Raw genomic sequence first — 20,303 nt, forward strand, 5'->3', positions numbered from 1 at the left:
GCAAACACTGGGTAAATAGAAATGACACACAGACCCGAGGGATGATGGATTGCAGGTATATATTGACATGAATAAAATGATAATGAACATCATACCACAGTAATCATTTCTCACATTCTGCTATTTTTTTTTTCTCCACACCTATTTTTGTCCATTGCTCCACCGTTGGCAGCAGTGGGAATTTTCCTATTTTCCGGCGTACACGAGTACAGTACGATCACGGCGACTGAAGCCCGCGTTCCCCCCCCTCCTAGCCGCTCGCCTTGAAGAAAAACTTTGAAGCCGATCTTCAAAGGCTCCCAGATCCTTCTCGACAATTAAAAGATAGCCTTTAGCACGGGTTTCATCAGAGGTAAAGTGCTTTGCCTCGTCGGTAGGTAAGAAAATGTAGAGAGAGAGAGAGAGAGAAGACTGTAGGGGAGAGAGTCTAATTTCTCATGATTAAAGTAATCTGTCACTGAATGGGTGACACAAGTTCTGGCATCGCCCCATACCCCTAACAACCCAATGCCCCTGTCATCCCCCCTTCCACTCTTTATGTATTTATTTCAATTTTATCTTGGGAAATGTGAGACTTAAAAGAGGCAATTAACGTATGGCACAAACCAACCCTCGCTGTATTTGTGGCCACGCTACACATTAGTTGTCTGTCTGCCGCTAACAGCCCTTGGGTAATGATGAAAAGATTCACCAGGCAGAAGGGCAGAAGGGAAGAGAGAGTGAGATATACAAAGACAGACAGAGAGAGGGAGGAAAAGAGAGGGGGGGAAAAAGGGATGAAGGGACAAATACAAATTAGCCTGGCAAGTGTGTGGCAGAGGATGTGAGAAATGAATTGCCTAATTGGCACATTTGTTTCAATTAGGATGCGGTCATCAGTGTCAGGCTTGACGGAGGGGTTTCCAGGCGGGGGCCCCCCACACATCAGGCTTTCCTCCCTGTGATTTCATTACCCGGACCGCCCCTGAAGGTCACCTCCTCCAAGCCCTACACAACAGCCAGGTTCTCTCATCTACTTAAGAGTGAGTACACACACACACACACACACACACACACACACGCAGATACATACACACACACATACACACAGCTCATTCAGATGACATTTGCTGATGATTAGATGCTGAGAAATGTGTCGGCTGTGGGGCAATTAGAGGACAGAAGAGCAATGTAATGGGTGACTTCGCAGCCATCATCAAGACTTATGAGGAGAGCGTCGATCAAAACCTTGCCAGCTGACGCATTCCCCCCCCCCCCCCCCCCCCCCCCCGCCCCCGCTTGTGTGCCTCATCGCCCCCAAACTCGGGTCTAATGGTCATTTGATGTCAAGGTGACGCAGTGCAAACGGTGCACTTCAGCTCTGCGAGGTGAAGAATGCGTCTGCTGAGTCATGCTCAGGGTGTCACCATTTTTTGCATGATCTCTTCCTCCTTTGGGGGCGACTCTCTTTCTCTCTCTTTCATCCTCCCGTGGAGAAGCCGACGTGGGTGACAGAACTTTTTTCTTTTTTTTTTTAAATTGCCGAGTATCTCATCAACGCAATTACATGGATTAAGCGTCTCCGTTAGTCGTCCCCCGGGGGTGGGGGGGACCGGAGAGACACCGGTTGGGACCCCCCGTTGAGCGGCGTGTCAGAAAACGACAGAGCTAATCCACCCGGCGGATTCTCCCCCCCCCCCCCCGTAACCAATCGGCAGCACATGTGAAGGCGCGCACATACACAGATGCCGGCAGACGCTTTGAACTCAGCGTGGCGCGGTGTGTTCATACGAACGGCGAGCCTGACAGCAGCAGGTAGAGTCAGGCAGGGGAGCTATCTGCAGCTCAGCTGTGCTCTCCCGCTCTGGAGGTTAATCAGAAAAGATACGGGGAGAACACAAAGTGGGCCTGCGTTGCCCATCCGCCTCCCCTGTTGCTTTCCAAATGCCACCTCTCCTCCCCTCCGAGCTATGTGGCACTGCATTACTATTCCACCCCGATCTGTCTTATCTTAATGCAATAAATAGAGGGAGCTCCCGGCTTCGGCCTAGGAATGGGGGAAGAGCGTGTGTGTCTCTGTGTGTGTGTGTGTGTAATTGCTTGGCTTAATAATGAAGCTCATCATCTGCTCTCTTGGAGACTTTCCTTGACCTATGAGGAAAATAACAAAGCGGGGTTTCGGAAAAGTAGGAGAAACAAGTGCCAAGGAAAGGCAGGAGGCGGGACGGGAGTTAAATGCTAACTTGTTTTGGAGTAGCGTCGCGATGTCTTGCGAAGCTCAACAGAGAACATCTTGTATCAAAGCGCAGAAGCATTTAGTTGATTCCCTTTTGTGCCACAGCCCGAGCCGTCTACCTGAGCTACTGTAGATCAAGGGGATTCATCTCGGATTAAAGGCTTTCATTCAGGGAAGTTGAAACTGGCTGTTCATTTCACATTTTCTCCCAGAGTAACCGCTCAAAAGAAACTCATTATACAGGGTTTCTCATGGACTCCTTTCTCGCCGAGTTAAAAGATCTGCTCGGCATTCACAACACCCCCCCCACCCCCCCCACCCCCTCTGATATCTGTCAAGTAAAAGTGAGGGATTGGTTTTTGGATCAGAAGCACCGAAACCAAATTACAAATAAGCCGCTCCTAAGTTCTATTAACAACTGGGAAATTACAGTTGATGGTGTTTGGGTATGATGCATGAAAGCTTTTTTTTTTTTGGGGGGTAGGAAAACACTTGAGAATTTGCATGTTGTAGTTCACACTCTCACACAATGCTCACACTTCTGTATCCTAAATTTGGATTCACAGGAAACACCCACCAAGTGTTTTTCTGTTGATTATCTGTTGAAGATGTCTGAGTATTGAGGTTATAATCTGACAGTCTGCCAAACTAATTGAAGAAAACTGTTTTGAATATCTGTAATGACTACTTCACTGTCACTCGGTAATGTTGTCAATGGAAACTTCTGGAACTTTTGACACCGTTCCAACTCCGGAAAGATGTGAAACTGTGTAGGTCGACTAAACATATTGTTATTGTTTCAATATGCTGTCGAACCATACGGAGGTGGACATATATAATTGGTTGACCCTCTAGTCTAGTCAGCTAGCCTGACACAAGATGCTTTGGGCAGTTTTATATATTTACACCAACAACCAAAGTACAACTTTAATGCTTTTTTTCCCCGAATGACACTATACATTGAACTGGTTTGAATCTACATAAAACTGCATTATACAGCAGCTGTAACTTCATTAACACTGGATTGCTCAGAATCAAACCTCATAAGCTCAAAGATATTAAGAGACAGAGAGAGAAAGCGAGTGAGGACTTACCCCCGACTCTCTGAAGACGCTAATAACCCTCTTTTCTAATTACATGTGGCAATTTGGACTGTTTTTTTGCAACAGGGCTCATTTGCATAGAAAGTGGCCAATTTTGCACCAAATGTATGAATATGATCTAATCTACATACATGCAAATGGATGATGCTATTTGCTTGGAAGCACAGTTTGTGGTAAATTTGACAATTCGCAGGCTCTTTGTGAATTGCACGCTATCTTTTTGTATCTCTTGCACCAGTTTAGCCGCTCCAAAGCTGTGCAATACTTTTGTGGATTTGGCCTGTAATGTCTTAAGTCATTACATGTGCTTTTTCTGTCTCTGTTACATCACATTAGTCTATCAGTAGGACCTTTTCCTTGGTGTTTGGTCTCCATTAGTCAGTCATGGAAATCATATTTGGCCCTTTTACAGTTCTTGAATTTAGGATCTATTTAATTAGGTGGAATATTGCTTCTATTGTTCTTCTGCTCTCTTAAACGTATCATGTCAATAAAGATCATTCATTTCAGTTTACACAGATGGCTTCCGGTTCGATAACATTTAAATGGGAGTTATGTGAATGCATTAATCTCTCCACATAAAGAGATTTTTGTTCTCGTGGAACACATCTGCAGAGTAACGAGAGTAGTTGTGTGTTTCATACTTGCCTGTTCAAGACACATATTTACAGTATATTTCATACATGAGAAAAATATCATCCACCCACATTAAAATAATTAGAAGCAAGTGTAGCTGCATTTGTGGACCTGGTGTCACATACCCCTGATAATGTAAGGGATGGCTGTTCTGCTGATGTATCATATGGTAAAGTTGAAACTGAGTCAGTGACAGAAAATGATGACGGTGCTGTTGAAAATCTGCCAGAACTAATTGAGCTGAAAATAGCAGTGGTATTGTTGAAATTGGAACATATATTTCATATACCGGCAAAAGTAGTAGATTAGTTATAGTAGGAGTTGCATTTTTTTGTTAAGTTCAGCTGGTGTGCCTGTCACAGAGGGTACAGTTTTTTAGAAATGTTCAAAAGCCATAACCTTCATATTGGTCAGGCTATTGAAGGTTCTTGAAAAACTTGACAATTCTGTGTGTTTCTGACCCTGTGGCTAACATTTTTGGTAATTGCAGCCCTCTTTCTACGTCTTATAAAAGAAAACTATACAAGCTACTTTTTTGGGTTGTGGAGCCTGCTGAGAATATTTATGTGTAGACCAAGGGAGGTCATTTTATTACAGGAATTACTGAGTCAAAAGGGATTTGTATGGTGATAAGCTGGTTTACATGTCTTTTTGTGATGGTGAACATTATAAAACAAATAGCTTTCTAGCTATTGAGGAGTTGAGGAATTCCATAAAAATGTTATATTGATGATTTTGAGGTTTGTAATCCACTTGGGACCTCATGCAAAAAAACATAAGCTTTGTAGTGTATATTTGGTCTTATTCTGCCCTCTCATCCATTTACTTGGTTGTTAAAAAAGAAGATCTGAGTATATTTGGATTTGAAAAAGTGTTCAGATTCAGATTCCGTTTTATTTATCCCCAAGGGGCAATTCAGTTTCTACAAGCCCAACCTCACATAAACAAACAGTAATCAACAACATTTGTTCCTACACAACAATATCAGAGGAGGTGATAAATGACCAGTGGAGAAATAAAATACAATACTACACAATACTATACTAATACAGCTGAATAAAGAACAGCTGAGTAAAGTGCTTGAGAATATTGCACAAGAGTGTTGCTCTGAATAGAGTAAAGTGCAAAGTGCAAGTGTATATATATATATATATATATATATAAAAGCCCTAGGGGTTAGTGCAAAGGACTGTGCCAGGCACCAAGGAAAAGAAAAAAGATCCCCTGGATCCCCTTTTGAAAGATCTGGTAATTTTGGTCAGTTGAACGAGTTGCATAATAGCTGACAACGTAGGATCCTATAGGCTAGCCGGGTTTGTAGATGGAGGTTTATCTGGTGAATACATCTGTAGATATCTGTGGCACAGCTAATAAATCAGAAATTCAGTCACTGATTGAGTGTTTTTGAGTGTAGAACGTGGGAAGTTCATGAAGCCCATTTGAAGCGTGCACGGAAAACAGTAGCTGCGTGCTAAGTTAAGAGTTAAACAGGATTGTGTTTTGAGTAAGAATAATACCCATTTTTATACCACTGCAGGCTACCCTCCAGATGTAGCAAATCATCTATTGGAGGGCTTAATACATGTGGAGTTTTCTCATTGTTTCTCTCTTTTGATCTAAAAAGTATTTCACTTAGTAAAACGTAACAGTTTGTTCTTACATTTTTTAGTACAAATGGGGAGATAAAATGAATCATCTTCACGCAATACCATCGAGTAAATAAAACATCAGTGGACATGAACATTGGTCTCTGCCTCTATTTTCTTTCTCCCGAGGATAAACCTACATGACATGTATTTTACGGATCTAAAGGACATAGTGGAGCTTGTCGTAGCCCTTGTCCATTCTAATGAGTCAATTTCATATCTTGAGTGGAAAATCAGTGAACATCGGCAGAGATACCGAGAGTTTTTTCTAAACAACTCTCTTCTCCATAAAATCCTTATTTGGAGCTTTACCCTGTTCTGATTGGCCTCTGTAGACCTCTTGTAGACAATGAGATTTGAGGCAAAACACAGTTTCTTTAAACATATTGCTCCCCATAACAACTGTTTAAATGACATATCCCAAACTTATCATAACACATTAGCTCATGATTGTGTGTGTTTTTTTGTTTTTACCGTTTAGGTTTTACAAAATGGCCCAGCCCATAAAAGTGAAGATCGTCGTTGGTGAATATGATGCCAGGAAGCAGGGATACTGGACTCCATAGAGGAACTGTGCCAACCAATAAAGAGTTTTGGATTGCAACAATATCAAGATGCTGTCCAAGGTCCAACAGATTGCTTAATAATCTCATTGGTTGGCAAAGATAAAACAGAGCCCACCTCATCCTTAGGTCTTCAAAGTCCCTTGTTTCAGCAATGAGGCCAAACTGTAACCGAAAAGGACAATGCTGACTGTATTGTAGTGGAACTCATCTCAACTCACTTTAAAAAAAAAAGAAGATTTAATTCAAACTCTACCCAACTGACAATGATCTGGATTATGTTGCAGAAGCTCTTGTGAAAGAGAATCCTTGACTAAGGGAGCTGGGATCCTTCAATGGCTGTTACAGGTGGAAGATTAGCCTTAAGTATAAAATGGCCAACATCGGGGCCGAACTAAGAGGCCTGGGATGTTTGGATGTGACGATAAATTCACTAAAGATCAAGGTCCAAGACAAATGTCTGGCAGGGTTGAATGTGAAAAAGCCAAGAAGGGCAAAAGCCAATTACTGTCTACAGCATCCAAACCACTGACAGTCTGGAAAAGGAGAAAATAGCACTGCTTTTTTTCAGACATTAAGAAAAGAGACAATGGAGAAGACTGTATCATACAGAAGACAAGAAGTTCAAGGACAGCACTTATAGCATATGGCCAGCACTGTTCACTCAGAAACAGAAGCATAAGAAGCAAAGCCTGTATGTGCTCAGGTTTTCTGTATGTTTTTCAGATTTCTAAGGAGTCCATGCACATATCTACATTCTTTGTTGGACTCGACTGGTACACTCCCCACATGGCAGAGATTTTTCAGTGCAATGGTGGAAGACAAATCAGACATCACACAGTGGCCATCTCCAAGGTTTGTATTAAAATGGGTGGACCTATGCTTATAAAATACCTCCAATGCTTTGTCATGACAATTGCACAATTCTCTATACATACGGCAGGCAAAACTTCACGTGGTGAACTTGTTGGTCAGAATAAAAAAAAAAACACCTCCTGTGTTTGTATGGTTGCCTGGTTTCACGTGTGATTCTGTTGAGATCTTGTATAGATGTTGAGTACTTGCCTTTCGGGCTCTTCAGACCAAAGTATTGTCTACCATACGATAACTATGATCACAACAACACAACAACTCAAAACTTGCAGTTTGCTTTTAAGACCGTGAAGTTCTTTTTTTCAAACTGCTGCCTAAAATCCTGAATGTCTACCTGAAGAAACACCATGAGAAACTTGTGAATGAATATATGATGAGTTACATAAACTAGGTGTGACAAAGTAGCTTGTTGAGCAGTCGGAGAAAGGACAAATTTACCTCCTTGATTAAGTTCACAGCTGAAATTAAAGAAATATAAATATGATATATCGAACAGCAAAAAACCTGCACGACTAAAACACCTTGAGCTTTGTCTTTCTTCATCTACTTGTTCTCAAATTTCTGTGAGGTCTGAAACTAGAGACGTACAATTTGCTAAAGATATCAGTTTTAAATGTCTTAAACAATATGATTAACCATTTTAATATGATTTGTATAGAGCTGAGCCAGCTGAACACAGCATTAAGATAAAATAAGTCTTCATTAATGGCAAGATGAGACATTCAGGACCATACTGTTGACATTTGAACATGTTTAAGGGATGTACGAGATAACACATTAAATAGCTGAAATCAAAAATGTATCCACGTATTTATCTCTCTCCAAAAAACAGCTCTTTTGATCATATCGTCGGTGCCTTGATGAGCTAATGAGTCTGCAGCTATCACCAGCAGCAGCAGCAGTAGTATACTGTACGTGTTAGCAGCTGTGTTTGGGTGTTGAAATCTGACAAAATGTTGGATCGTCATATTAATAGCTAGTTTTTTTTTATAGATACAGCTGTCCAAAGTCTTAGCTGGCTCTTTAGGAAACTACAGGTGGGCTTTAACATGGTTCTTGGGTAATGGCAGGCCAGATTTATACAGTGTTCTTTATGTGATTGACTGATCCGTATTTTCTCATAGCTGCTAAATTCTGAAGCTCTTTTATAGCGATAATTGGTCTCTGTGCTTTCAATGCTGACTGGGATACACACTGGAATTTGTACTTCTTTTGTCTAGACTCAGAAAATATATTTATTGTCATATTTTACTGCACAGAACACAGACACTGAGAACAACACTTCCACGGAGCAAACTGTGATGGGATTGTATGTCACACAGAAAGAGCCTGGAGATGACCCAGAGGACATCGGTGTCCTGATTGAAGGTATGGAGGTCCTCGGTGGTTTGGGGAACATTGCAATTGCCTGTGCTCTATTATTTGGACTGATATACTATTTGAATCAAAGCTACCCACCAGAGCTCAAATGTTTCTGAAGTCGTACAGAAGATTCTTCTAAAACTGGATGGGCAGAGATAGTGACTAAGGCACAGTTCCTAAAAAGAAAACAAGATTCTGCAATGAACAAACTTCAAGAAGACTGATAGAAGCCTGATATTTGTCCACATCGCTAGAATACAGTTTTATGTGTGTGTTTAACTTTGAAAATTCAAAATTAGAAGTCATAAAAATGTTCAAAAGGGGTGTTCAAAGGGGTAGAGTAGACCCAGAGCTGTGAGTTTTGAACAAACACTTCCACACTGATTGTACTACAAGAAAAAGTGTGTCTGGAGTAGTTGAAAACACACTTTTCAACTACTCCAATTCAAAAATTGTTGCTGTGAGTGGAGCAGTCACACTCGCAATGCACAATGAATGCCTCTCTTCAAATGTAAAATAATACAAATACATTATTAACGCTTATAGCCTCCTTAAAATTGAGTTTTTTTTGTATTAATAAAGATTTTTTTTGACATTATCAGAGTATCGCAAAAATGGTACAAACAACATTACAGTAGTTTTTTCTACTTCTGATTTATTTTTTTTATGTCTTTGCAATACACATTGTGTAAAGTGTAATAATTCAGTGTTTAAAATGCATATTGTTTCAGTCATGTTTTCATTATGGGCCAAGCATATTTTGTAGGTTCAAACATCTATTCATTGAATTTTTGTATATGTGTTAAAGAAGTTAAAATGTTGCACTTGGAATTTTAAAACTGAATTCATGCACAGACCCTGGAAGACATTTAAAAAAAAAGTTGAATGTTGAATGTTGAGTGCACACATTTCCATTATTTGTATACTTAGTTTCCTTGAAGCCACTTGCTAAGCATTTAAATGTGAATGCAGCATTCTTAAATGCATGATTGGTTTAATTGGTGCTTTTAAGTTCCTTACTGTTTTACTTTGTAATTAAGTTAAAAATGACAATATGCCAATTAGTAACTGGTATGTTGTGCAGATGTGTGAAAAAGACATACAGAGATAATGATGGTAAAGATCTGCTGTGCTGTTCTATCCACAGGTGGTCAGAGTGTCTCCAGTTTCATAATCCTTCTCAACTGAGTGAACATTGTCTCCTAGATGCATTGATGTGGGTGGAGCTGCTTTAAATGTATGTTATTCACTCGACTCATTTAAGCCTTCTCTTTGTTTCTTTGCTTTGAAATTTGCATCAATCATCCATCAGAATAGTGCCGCTGCTATTTGGACTGTTGGTTTCCATTCTCAGGTGGTATGAGGGTAAATTAAGGCTTGTTGGTTGGTGCTAATATATTAGTTCATGCAGGACACTGAAGTAATACGTCCCAGATGTAATCAGCTGAAAGCCACTGATTTAATCAGCATACCTTATCAGTCACACACCAATCACAGCCATTCTCACAACAAGGCAGTCCATTTAAATATGACTCCCTCCTACACTGATCCTTGCTACATGAGTGCAGTCGCTCACACTGCTGCTGGCAAAGCTTTGCCTCCATCACCCCAGCCTCCACCTTTCTGGTTCAGGGCCCAAACACGACTCAAATGTCAATCTGGAATTCACGTCTTGCCTTAGGCCCAATCTGCTTTAAGGGTTTTTTGCATTGCGCTCCCTGTTTTAGCTTAGCATGCTGCTGGCTAATCCAGGGAGCATCTTAGGGCGCACTCACACTAGGGCCAGTTGTTCCGTACCGTGCTGAAGCACGGATGTCCCCCCTCCCCTGTCCCCCGCTGGCCTGCACTCACATTATCCCAACCGTACTGTACTCAAGCACGGTTGCCTCCAACACATTGTGCAAAAACATATAGACAGTTTACTCTCATAAAACATGCACAGGTGTGTTAGCGTGCTGTGCGCCAGTTAAACATCATACAGCCGATCAATTAACACAACGCACTATGATTAAAAAGTGCAAGCTTGTTCTTCTGAGTCATGCCTGTGTAGTATGCAGTACTAGATACTAGTGTAAAAAAGACTCTAGTAAAAGCAGACGTCCTGATTCATCTCTTTATGCCAGTAAAAGTAAGACTTAGTTTAATGACTTAGAAGTCGCCAAATGACTTTAACGAATTTGGTTAGTTTATATAATGCAGATTTGTAAAATATTACTTTTATGAAGGTCACAGTCACAGATAATAAACTTAGCATTTCATAATTGTGGTAGCAGCGGTGCAGCAGATGTAATGAAGTCCACGCAGCACGCTGGATGCAAACTAATATTAAGCCTATAGCCTATTCATTATAATGTCCATGGACATAAATTGAGTTCTTTTGCCTTAATAATGATAAAATAATACACAAAAAATGGTCGGATTGGGAACCCATATATGCATAATGTCTCCACGTTGCATTGAGTGTTGCTTGAAATGAACAGGGCTCAGCTAGTGTTGCCTTTTAAAAATTCCAATACCAGTACCAATCCAAGTATCCTTAAAGTGATACCGATACCAGCTGAATACTTCATTTCATAGCCATTACACATTTTGTACACTTGCTTTTATCTGGTATAACAGGCGTGTAGTGTAGACACACTTTAGAACGTGCAGGTGGCATCTTGGCTGCTGAACTGATAATCATATGTCAATAAATTTTAAAAAAACGCTTCTTGGCTGTGAGCAAGTCCGTACAAATAGTCATATTTTCTAGCTCTGGGTGCAATAAGGAATGACCGCAGGTATTTGGTATCAATTTATTTCGGTCGATCCCTTAAAGGTAATAAGTACCGATACGTAGCCCTAGACGAGAATGTTCCAGACTGAACTAAAGGGACGTTTAGCATGAGTTGGTTAAAGGGGAGAAAGCTAAGATGAACGGGAGTCTTGGCATGTTTTATATTAAAGCTAAATATTAAATCAAATATAAAATGGTTTTGTGTGTTTGGTCTTTTTTTTTAATGTTAGTGGATCTTTGGTAAGTGAATTAAAAGTGATGAAAACAACACTAACTGAAACAACACAACTCACATGACCATAACAGACATAATTATTGCACTAGTTCATACAACATGACCGAATTTAGTCGAATTAAAGTGTAAACAAAACTTAAATGAATTTGACTAGGTACAAACATTTGAATTCAATAAAAGGCAAATGAAATAAATGTACGTTTTAACAAGAAGTTTCACCTACAAAACAATGTGGTGTTCAAATAACACGATTAAGATAGATTATACTGTACTTGATTATGTGTATATGTGTATATGTATATGATGCTGAGAGGAAGTGTGGGTTTGTGACTGTCAGAGTAAAGCATTCTTCTATTGTTATCTGTTTTACTAGTTAATAAACACTGGACACCACAGAGGTAAGTGTAGCATTGGTGTTTTTCTTGAACATGTTTTTGAGTCCAGCTCTCTGAATAACAACCTCTGTCAATCCAGCCTCCAAAGATGCCGTCTCGTGCTTCAAAAAATGGCAAATTTCACATGCTCTCACATCCGCTAGAACGGTCACATTTAGTGCAGGAGTGATTTTTGGGGGACCTGTGACTTAAAAGATACCGCAGGGAGACAGCTAAAGAGGTGTGTGGCTGACAGGTGTGCAGTAGGTATGGCCACTTACAAGAATAGCTAAAGCAGATTTTCCTGTCTTTTTTTTTAAGAGATCTAAAAACACAATTCTCCTATAGTACAAACCTGTCAGTCCAGTTCAGGTGTCTCTGAGTGAGTTGTACTTTTATCCCTTTGAATGTTGGATTTTACAGTGATTTTACAATTCTACTGTCATGTAAATATGTTGCATGTGTGTATCATTTGCCTAATGAAACCCTCCTGTTGTCTTCCTGTTGACCGTGTCTTGATGATAGAAGTATTAATAAAAGCTTCTTAATAAAGGTTTTCCCATAAACATGAATGACTTTGTTGGTAGATTACTGTGGTTTAACGTTTAATATGTACACATTTGTAGCTGCTGCTTTTTTGACTTTTATATTTTTATATTATATTTTTTCTTTTTTTCTGCCTTTTATATTGACGCTTTTACTTTGTAGCACTTCATTTGATTTACTTCAAATGTAAAGTGCGTTAAAAATAAAATGAATTATTATAATGCTTTTTATAATATAACCCTAAGCCTAACCCATTATTCTTATTATTATAATGAACAAAAAGGGAACAGTTGTTCCTGTGGTCAGTTCTTCTGACTTCATAGAATGAATTAAATTGGTGTTGCTTCATCATCTCCTATGTATACTATAGAAATATTCATTCCTACTGTATGTTGGCATTTAACACGGCAATCTCAAGTTTCTATTTTTACACTCGTCATTATAATTGTATATTGTAGGAACAATAGAAAGACTTCATCTAACCCCAGTGTCAACTACAGAAAGGCAAGTGCTGATCATTTCATACTCAGTTTATATCATGACTGACTCTAACAAAATGGCTATAAGAATAGAGAAGTATTGAAATATATGTAACGCAGCACTTCCCCTCCTGCAAACAAAGATGCTCAGAGTGGAGGAGAGATTCCTGCTAAGTGTGAGACTTGCTTAAATAAACTGTCGTTACCACACGATACGAAATGATTTCACTCTGAGTGGCCGGAGACTCGTTAGCTCTCCTCGGCATCCTCGCTGACGAAGGCGATTTTTCTAAAACACGAACCTTCGGAAGCACTGTGTTTACGTCGCTCTCTAAACCGCAGGCTCCACTAGTATTGGACCTGCTCTGTGTTTGGCTACAGTACAAACATCCATCCTGCAGCAGCACTCTGAAACCTCACACTACCACACTCGATGATGCCATCTCAATATTTTATGGGCGAGGTGTGCTGAAATCGACTGGGGCCGAAGATATCTTGCCCTGCGCTCTCTACATTATTCACTCCCATCTCTTGTGGCTGGGCTCATTTGTGTTGACAAAGGACTAGATGGGAGGTTGTGATTCGGTCTGTACTGCTAAGATTCAACTATTTTTATCCCCGCTGAGGATTCTTTGGCGCTGGAATGACATCAGTCCTCCATTTCAACGTTCAATCATTTATACAGCGCGGGGGCCGCGGGTTGACCTCCAGCTAAATCTGTTCCCCTGCACACATCAATTACACATCCATTGTTCATGTTGATTATCACCGGGACAGATATGGAATGAGACCGTCTGAACCCTGGCGAGAGGTGCGCTGTGACATTTTTTGACAGAGACATTTAAATGTTAGATGTGTCCCACAAGCCAGTCTTGCAGGTTGATCAGATGTGAGAAAACATCTGTTCTAAGTCTCACTGGGAGCCATTGTTTAAGTCGCCACAGGAAATGCTAAAAGCAAACAGAACAACAGCTCAGAATTAAACTGCTCTTTAGCGGATAAACAAGGTTAAATAATCAATCTAAGAGCAATATTACATCCGTAGAAATTCCACATAGATCTTTATACATGTGAATATGTTGCGTGTTTTTAATATCCAAGCTATCCCTACTGTATGTTTCAGGGTTGTAATGCAAGGTTAGTATCTGTATCTGTATCTGTTTATTAATTGTGTAATCTACTTCATTTCCTGCATTTAATATTTTACCACTGCCATTTATATTCCTTATAAATATATAAATCCATATATCCATATAAATCCAATCCAATACAACAGCTCTGTCATCAATTCTATTTTTTGAAGTCAGGGATACATTTTCAGTTTTTGTTAAAATTGTCAAAAAGGTGATAATTGTACTATATGTTTATTACTGAGGTTGTACTAAGTGGGGTGCATTATATTGACTGGTGTTCCTAATATTTTGCCCCCCCTTACGTATGATAATGGAGTTGACAAAATATTAGGAACATCAGTCATATAATGCACCCTAACACACCACCGTCACCCACTATGACCTCAATAATAAACACAAGGTAGAATTATTACATTCTTAAACAAAAACTGAAAATGTATAAACTTCATGAATGTAGAATTAATAGCAGAGCTGTTGTTTTGCATTGAATTAGATTGCAGAAGTGTACCTGATAAAGAGGCAAGTGAGTGTATGTAAAAAAAAAAAAAAAAAAAAAGTATGTTTATTTACTAGCTGCCAGCAAAAAAAACATATGCTATGTACCTGAACTCATCTAATAATAAAACATATGTAAACCCAATCTTCAAAACACATTAAAAAAACCTAAGCCCAAACTGAATAAATAAGTGCTGTGCAACTGCTGTCAGTCCCAGTGGAAATTAAAGGTGGAAATAAAACAAGGAAGGTTGAATTGCACTGGGTCACATTTCAGAAATTAGAAGTCATATAAAATAATGAAAGGAAGCCTCAATGAATCCAAAGCTGGTCTAAAGTGTCTATGAAACTAAGAAAGAAAGATTAAGAAAATTTGAAAGATATTGACAAAAAAAAAAAACGGGGTCATAATAGCATGAAGCTCTGTTGTACTTTTAAAGAGATTGTGGCTGCAGTGGGAGGATAAAAATACATTTATCTTGTTTGAAAAGTCTATTTGATAAATGACAAAAATCTGACCTCCTTTGGACTATTTGCACGCGCTTGAGACGGTCCCTATTTCAGCTGGTCAGTTTCTACAATATAACTGCAAAAAATGAGATTTTACTCATCAATACTCATTATCTCTGAATATCCAAATAATGTATTCATATTTGGGTACACCCGGGTTTATTTGAACAAAAAAACAATGTACACATCATCCAGCTGCTCCAGAGCCATTCTTATGAAACAGCTGTCACAGGTTAATCTCTAGGTGCCACCATTAGCAGAGACTCCAGTCTGCGGTGCTATTTCATACGCTTCAGTGATAAACCACACAATTACACTGAATAATTACCAAATCAAATGTAAGCTTCAGTTTCATGTCTCCCCCTCGATCCATATGCATATCTCTGTCTCATTTGCTCACATGAGTGTGTGCTTTCTAGTTCTTCTCACTCCCTCTCTCTCTCTCTCTCTCTCTCTATCTCTTTCTTTCTTTCTCTCTCATTTCAAATAGTCTGTAAAATGATTCATCGAATTTATTACACTTTGTTGCAAGACTGCACGATGTAGATTTGGATTCGCTTAGATATGATAGTGCGTCTAGATCTAGCATGCTTACGATATTGTGCGCTGTATATTTTACAGTGAACAAGAAAACAAAGAATGAGAGAACATTCATTTTCAACTCTGATTGAGACACCTCTGGTTGAGAGAGGGGTCATGTAGATCACAAAGTCAGTCTTTATGAGGCAATATTCTGGTTTCAGATACCTGGATAAGCCCTTATCCTAATTTTGAGACACCCAAATATACTATGTAGAGAACAGAGATAACAAGATACTTTGTCATGCTTACATCACTCAATGTGTCCCAAGGACATGCATGAGGCTGGGCTTAAGTTGCCTTAGCAACAGCCCATTCCCTCTTTGGCTGGTTGACCCTTTGGAGTTAAATAAATAAATAATTTAATGTTTTATTTTTGCTGTTGTGGTTGTATAAATACAAGTATCCTACGATTGCTGTGTCATCTAAACTTTAATTATAACGTGATGCAAACATAGACTGTATACAGTATAAAATGGACGTAACTGACGTAATCTGTGACGTCACCCATTGGTTTGTGGACTGCTGCTTGGAAGCAAATAGTTTCGGATCTGAGCAGCGCCATCTTGAAAATTTCCAGTGCATGCCGGGCAAAAAAAACCCACGGATTCTACTTATATGGGCATCAGGAGGAGCATGAGGCGCCCTCCTGAACCTGTGAACCAATCAACCTGTCAATCACGACGTAGCCACGCCCTAATGCATACCCTGCTTTATCGTCACATATAAAATCAGGGAGGCCAAAATTCCACAAATGAACATCATACTGCATTGAAGAAGGCTTTAAACTAGCGATTGAGACCATAAACACATTTTGAAAACGTTTACTGAGGTTAGAAATCAAGTGAGAAGTTGGTGAATTCTCCATTGACTTGTATAGAGACGGAAGTCCTTTTGACACCAAAACGGTCGCCCCCTGGTGGCCTTTTGATAGAATGCAGTTTTAAGTTACTGCCGCGTTCGCATCATTTCAGAGGACCAGAACTCCCCGCCTGGATGCAAAGCAGTGCCTTATGCCCCTGGTCATGTGACGCTGTAGCCTTCAAAAGGACACAGGGTGAGTCTTTTATAGAAAATAACAAATGGTGTAACCAAGGAGATGCCCTGTGAATAAAAATCCCCACATATGCTTCTGAATAATACACAGCTTGTCATGGTTGCATCACATTGCACAATATTACCTTATGTTATGCTATCACATGTTGGCTAACACATATGCAGCAGTCTACATCGCTCCTCAGATACAACCGTTACATTAAGGGTTAGAGTAGAGCAGCCCCTCAAGATGTCTGTGCACGTCCCTGATGTGTCTTATTATGTGTTTGGGTGCATCCGCAACTGGATTTATGGAATAGTTCACTATTAAAACACAGAACATGATGCAGGTGTTTACATGCTGAAATGAAGGTGAAAGTTTGACCTTGGCAATGCAGTGTCTGAGGGGTGGGTTATAGGGATACCTTCCTCTACCACGATTTTAGGTGATTTTATATAGTAAAAATATAATATTATTAATATATCAATTAAGAAAACTGATTATGGATAAAATAACCACACAGGAATGTCTATTTCAAGGCAAATCCAGCAACTTAAAGCCCTTACAGAAGACATTCAATTTTTATTTTAAGTTATGTCCAGCAGAGCAGTAAATGCAGCAGAGTCCCTGCAGTCAAAAAAACTAAATCTCTGTTCATCCTCCACTGACGAGGTAACTCATCAAAGACAAACCTTTGATCGCTGCAGACGATCAGAAACCTGGATGATATTAGTGGCATGTATACAAGCAGATGGTTATTAAAACTGGGATACTGGCGCATGTGTTAATGAACTCAACAGTAAAGCAAGAAGTGACTTCAGACTATAAAAGGAAGAAAAAAACCCAAGTGTGGTATCTTTGATGGTGTGATGTAATCCACGTTCACTGGTGTGTGTGTGTGTGTGTGTGTGTGTTGATGCTCTAACCAACAGACACAGTGATGAGACTCTCTTTCATGATTTTCATGTCTTCAACCGACATACTGATGGACCAAACCACAGAATCCAGTAAATAAAGAGCAACATTAAAACACTTCAACTTCAAAACACTAATTGGACCTTTCACTTTGTGGTCTGACCCACTTTTCAGATGTTTCTAACAGTGTGAACTCACGAGACTCGAGAGGCTAATGGTGATGTAAAGTGAAATTGAAAATCTCTGACTGTTCAATGTCTTTCTTTTTTTCCTTTCATCTGATATTTTACACGATGTGTCATTGCACGCAATGAAATGAAACCTCTTTGTCTCAAGTGGAACCAGCACTTTTCTCCTCTAAATGTTTATGTGTACTTTTCCTGCTACAGTGTCTAACACAACTATATCAATCTCTTAAAGGTCAGAGAAAGCAGAGCGGGAGCAGGAATCGACCGAGAGAGTGTTCCTCTCGTAGATCTTCTCTGCTCGGTGGGAGTATAAGCTTCTCGTCTTTCGCGAGAGGAAGAACGAGGAAGCGCCGGTCTTACCTCCGCTACGGGCACTCCCTCCGGAGGGCGACAGTGCAGAACGATCATCCCATTGATTGGCACCTCCTTCCCCTGGGGGTCCTGCTCAAAGTTTTTCCTCAGGTCTGTGTGGGGAGATAAGAGGCAGCTGTCAGGTGTCAAGTGTTACGGTCAGTCTGGCCTCAATCTTCCTTTCCTGCCTCTGCACGGCACAACCTTCAAAACCCGCTATAACCTGTGTGGGATAGAGAGGATCCTACGATCCTGTGCTTGGTAATCTGTTGACAAGGTGGTTTGGAGGATACTCTGGATACAACCTGGGCATTCAATGTGAGTACACTAGTGACAGATCCTGCTCTGTTCATTTTCAGATACCTTTTTGATACCTTAGAGCGCCGAAAGGGTTTCATGTACCAGAGGATCTAAGGGATCTGAATACAGGAAGAAAACAGTCAATACCGCAGTTCAGCTGGCAGGTAGGTAAGTGCAAAGTAAGTGCAAACCCGATGATTCAGATATCACATCACCGTCTGCACAGGCATATTTTTACTTTCTTCAAAGACTTTGCTAAAGACGCTTTAATCAAAGACTGTTTGCTGGTTTGTACCTTCGTTTTGAAAAATACTTCTTCTGGTTTTCAGATAACCTTTTACACCCTTTTTATACCAAGTTTACCAGCCATCATTAGGATAATACCAGGCTGTTGTCTTGGACTGTCTAAAGTGGGTCCCATATTCTCTGTCTTCTTCTGGCTTTCAGTTAACCTTTTACACCCTTTGGCAGCAATATTGGTCCTTAGCTCTTAGGACAAGAAATCTAATAGTGGCTGAGAAGTGATCATAACAGAGACTTAATTCTCCAAAGGGCAGTTTATTAAACCATCCATGTGTCAGGGAAGGCCTTTCCATTGTGATAAAGCTACAACCTTGTCACAACAGATAAAAAACACATTGGTTATGTAAAGTAGCAATGCTTTTTATACCTTAGTTCTGCTTGAACTATCAAGTTTAGATGGGAAAGATGATGAAGCTTACCAGCTGTGTTTGTCATAATAATATCAGGCAGTTGTCTTGAACTGTCTAAAGTGGGTCCCACATTCTCTGTCTCCTTCTGGCTTTCAGATAACCTTTTACACCCTTTGGCAGCCATACTGGTCCTTAGTTCTTGAACAGCAAATCGAATAGTATCTGAGAATTGATTATTTCACCATTGATTCATCTGATTCAGCGTCTGCTAAGATAAAAGCAAAGGCTGTTCTCACAGTATCCTGACCAAAAACATAATAAAAAAGCTCCAGTTGCCTCTTCGTTTGTTAAGGGTTAAATCATCTAGACAGACATTGTAAATAATTCGTCAGACAGCTTTGTTGACTTGTCGTTCCGCATCATCACAATACCACACGGACCTCCAGGGGGGGAAAATCAAAAGTTTTCTGCGGTGACTGACAGCCAGGCATGATGTACTTCGCTGCACTTGAAGGCTTCATCTTTAATCTTTTTTCATCTGCTCTGGTGCTCACAAAGTTGGATGTAAGCGGCAATCAGACCGATTTTATAGCTTGTTAATTCAGTCAAGACTCATGAATCGCTGTCACTTAATCCTGGCCCAGTTTGTCAGTTTGTGTGGAAGTGGACCGAGATCTCAGTTAAGCTGCTTTGTCAATGTAAAGAAAGAATCAAACATTCCCAATAGGCTGAATGAACTGACCTCAATGGACAAAGCAAGCAAATCTGTCTTGGTTTAAACATATTCCATTTGCACAATTTAATACATATAAGACTCATCTTACCTGCACCACATTGGTAGATTTGATTAGCCTGTTAGCTAGTTGTTAAAAACATATGAAGGCTAAAGATAAAATAATCTAATCCAGTTGAATTTGGAAACACTTCGGCAATGAGCTTTCACATTGTCCTTGCCTATATACAGTATTACCAAACATGGCCACTAGTGGTTTTATGGGATCAAAACTCAAGAAAAAACATTTAAATAAGATTTGAAGAGCATAAAATGTGCCGTTTGATGAATCTGATGAAGGACAAAAGCCAAAATTAGTGATGGCAGAGGTGTTTTCTTACTCACATGCAATGCGGACCGTAGCCTTCCGACTCTTGGAGGTGCCCAAGTGGCTCCAGGCCACGCAGAGGCACCAGAAGTCCTCTGGGCCGTGGAAATCCTCCACCTGCTGACGGGACACGTTGATCATCACCTCGCGCACCTTCAGCCCTGGTTTGACAGAAAAGATAAGATAGTTAGCAAGCAGGAAAAGTTTATTGATGTAGCTCCTTTCACAGACAGTC

At 40.0% G+C, this 20,303-nt stretch overlaps 1 protein-coding gene across 1 annotated transcript in view; it reads right to left on the reverse strand.

Annotated features, from left to right (window-relative positions):
* unc5db (unc-5 netrin receptor Db) overlaps positions 1–20,303 on the reverse strand; it is a 175,945-nt gene that overhangs the window by 77,441 nt on the left and 78,201 nt on the right. The window contains exons 5-6 of the mRNA XM_062417029.1: positions 20,086–20,229; positions 18,025–18,128 (exon numbers count right to left, since the gene is read on the reverse strand). Of these exons, the coding sequence (XP_062273013.1) occupies positions 18,025–18,128; positions 20,086–20,229 (248 nt within the window). The remainder of the gene's footprint in view (positions 1–18,024; positions 18,129–20,085; positions 20,230–20,303) is intronic.

This window comes from Scomber scombrus, chromosome 4, assembly GCF_963691925.1.
Source record: "Scomber scombrus chromosome 4, fScoSco1.1, whole genome shotgun sequence".
NCBI classification, from domain to species: Eukaryota; Metazoa; Chordata; class Actinopteri; order Scombriformes; family Scombridae; genus Scomber; species Scomber scombrus.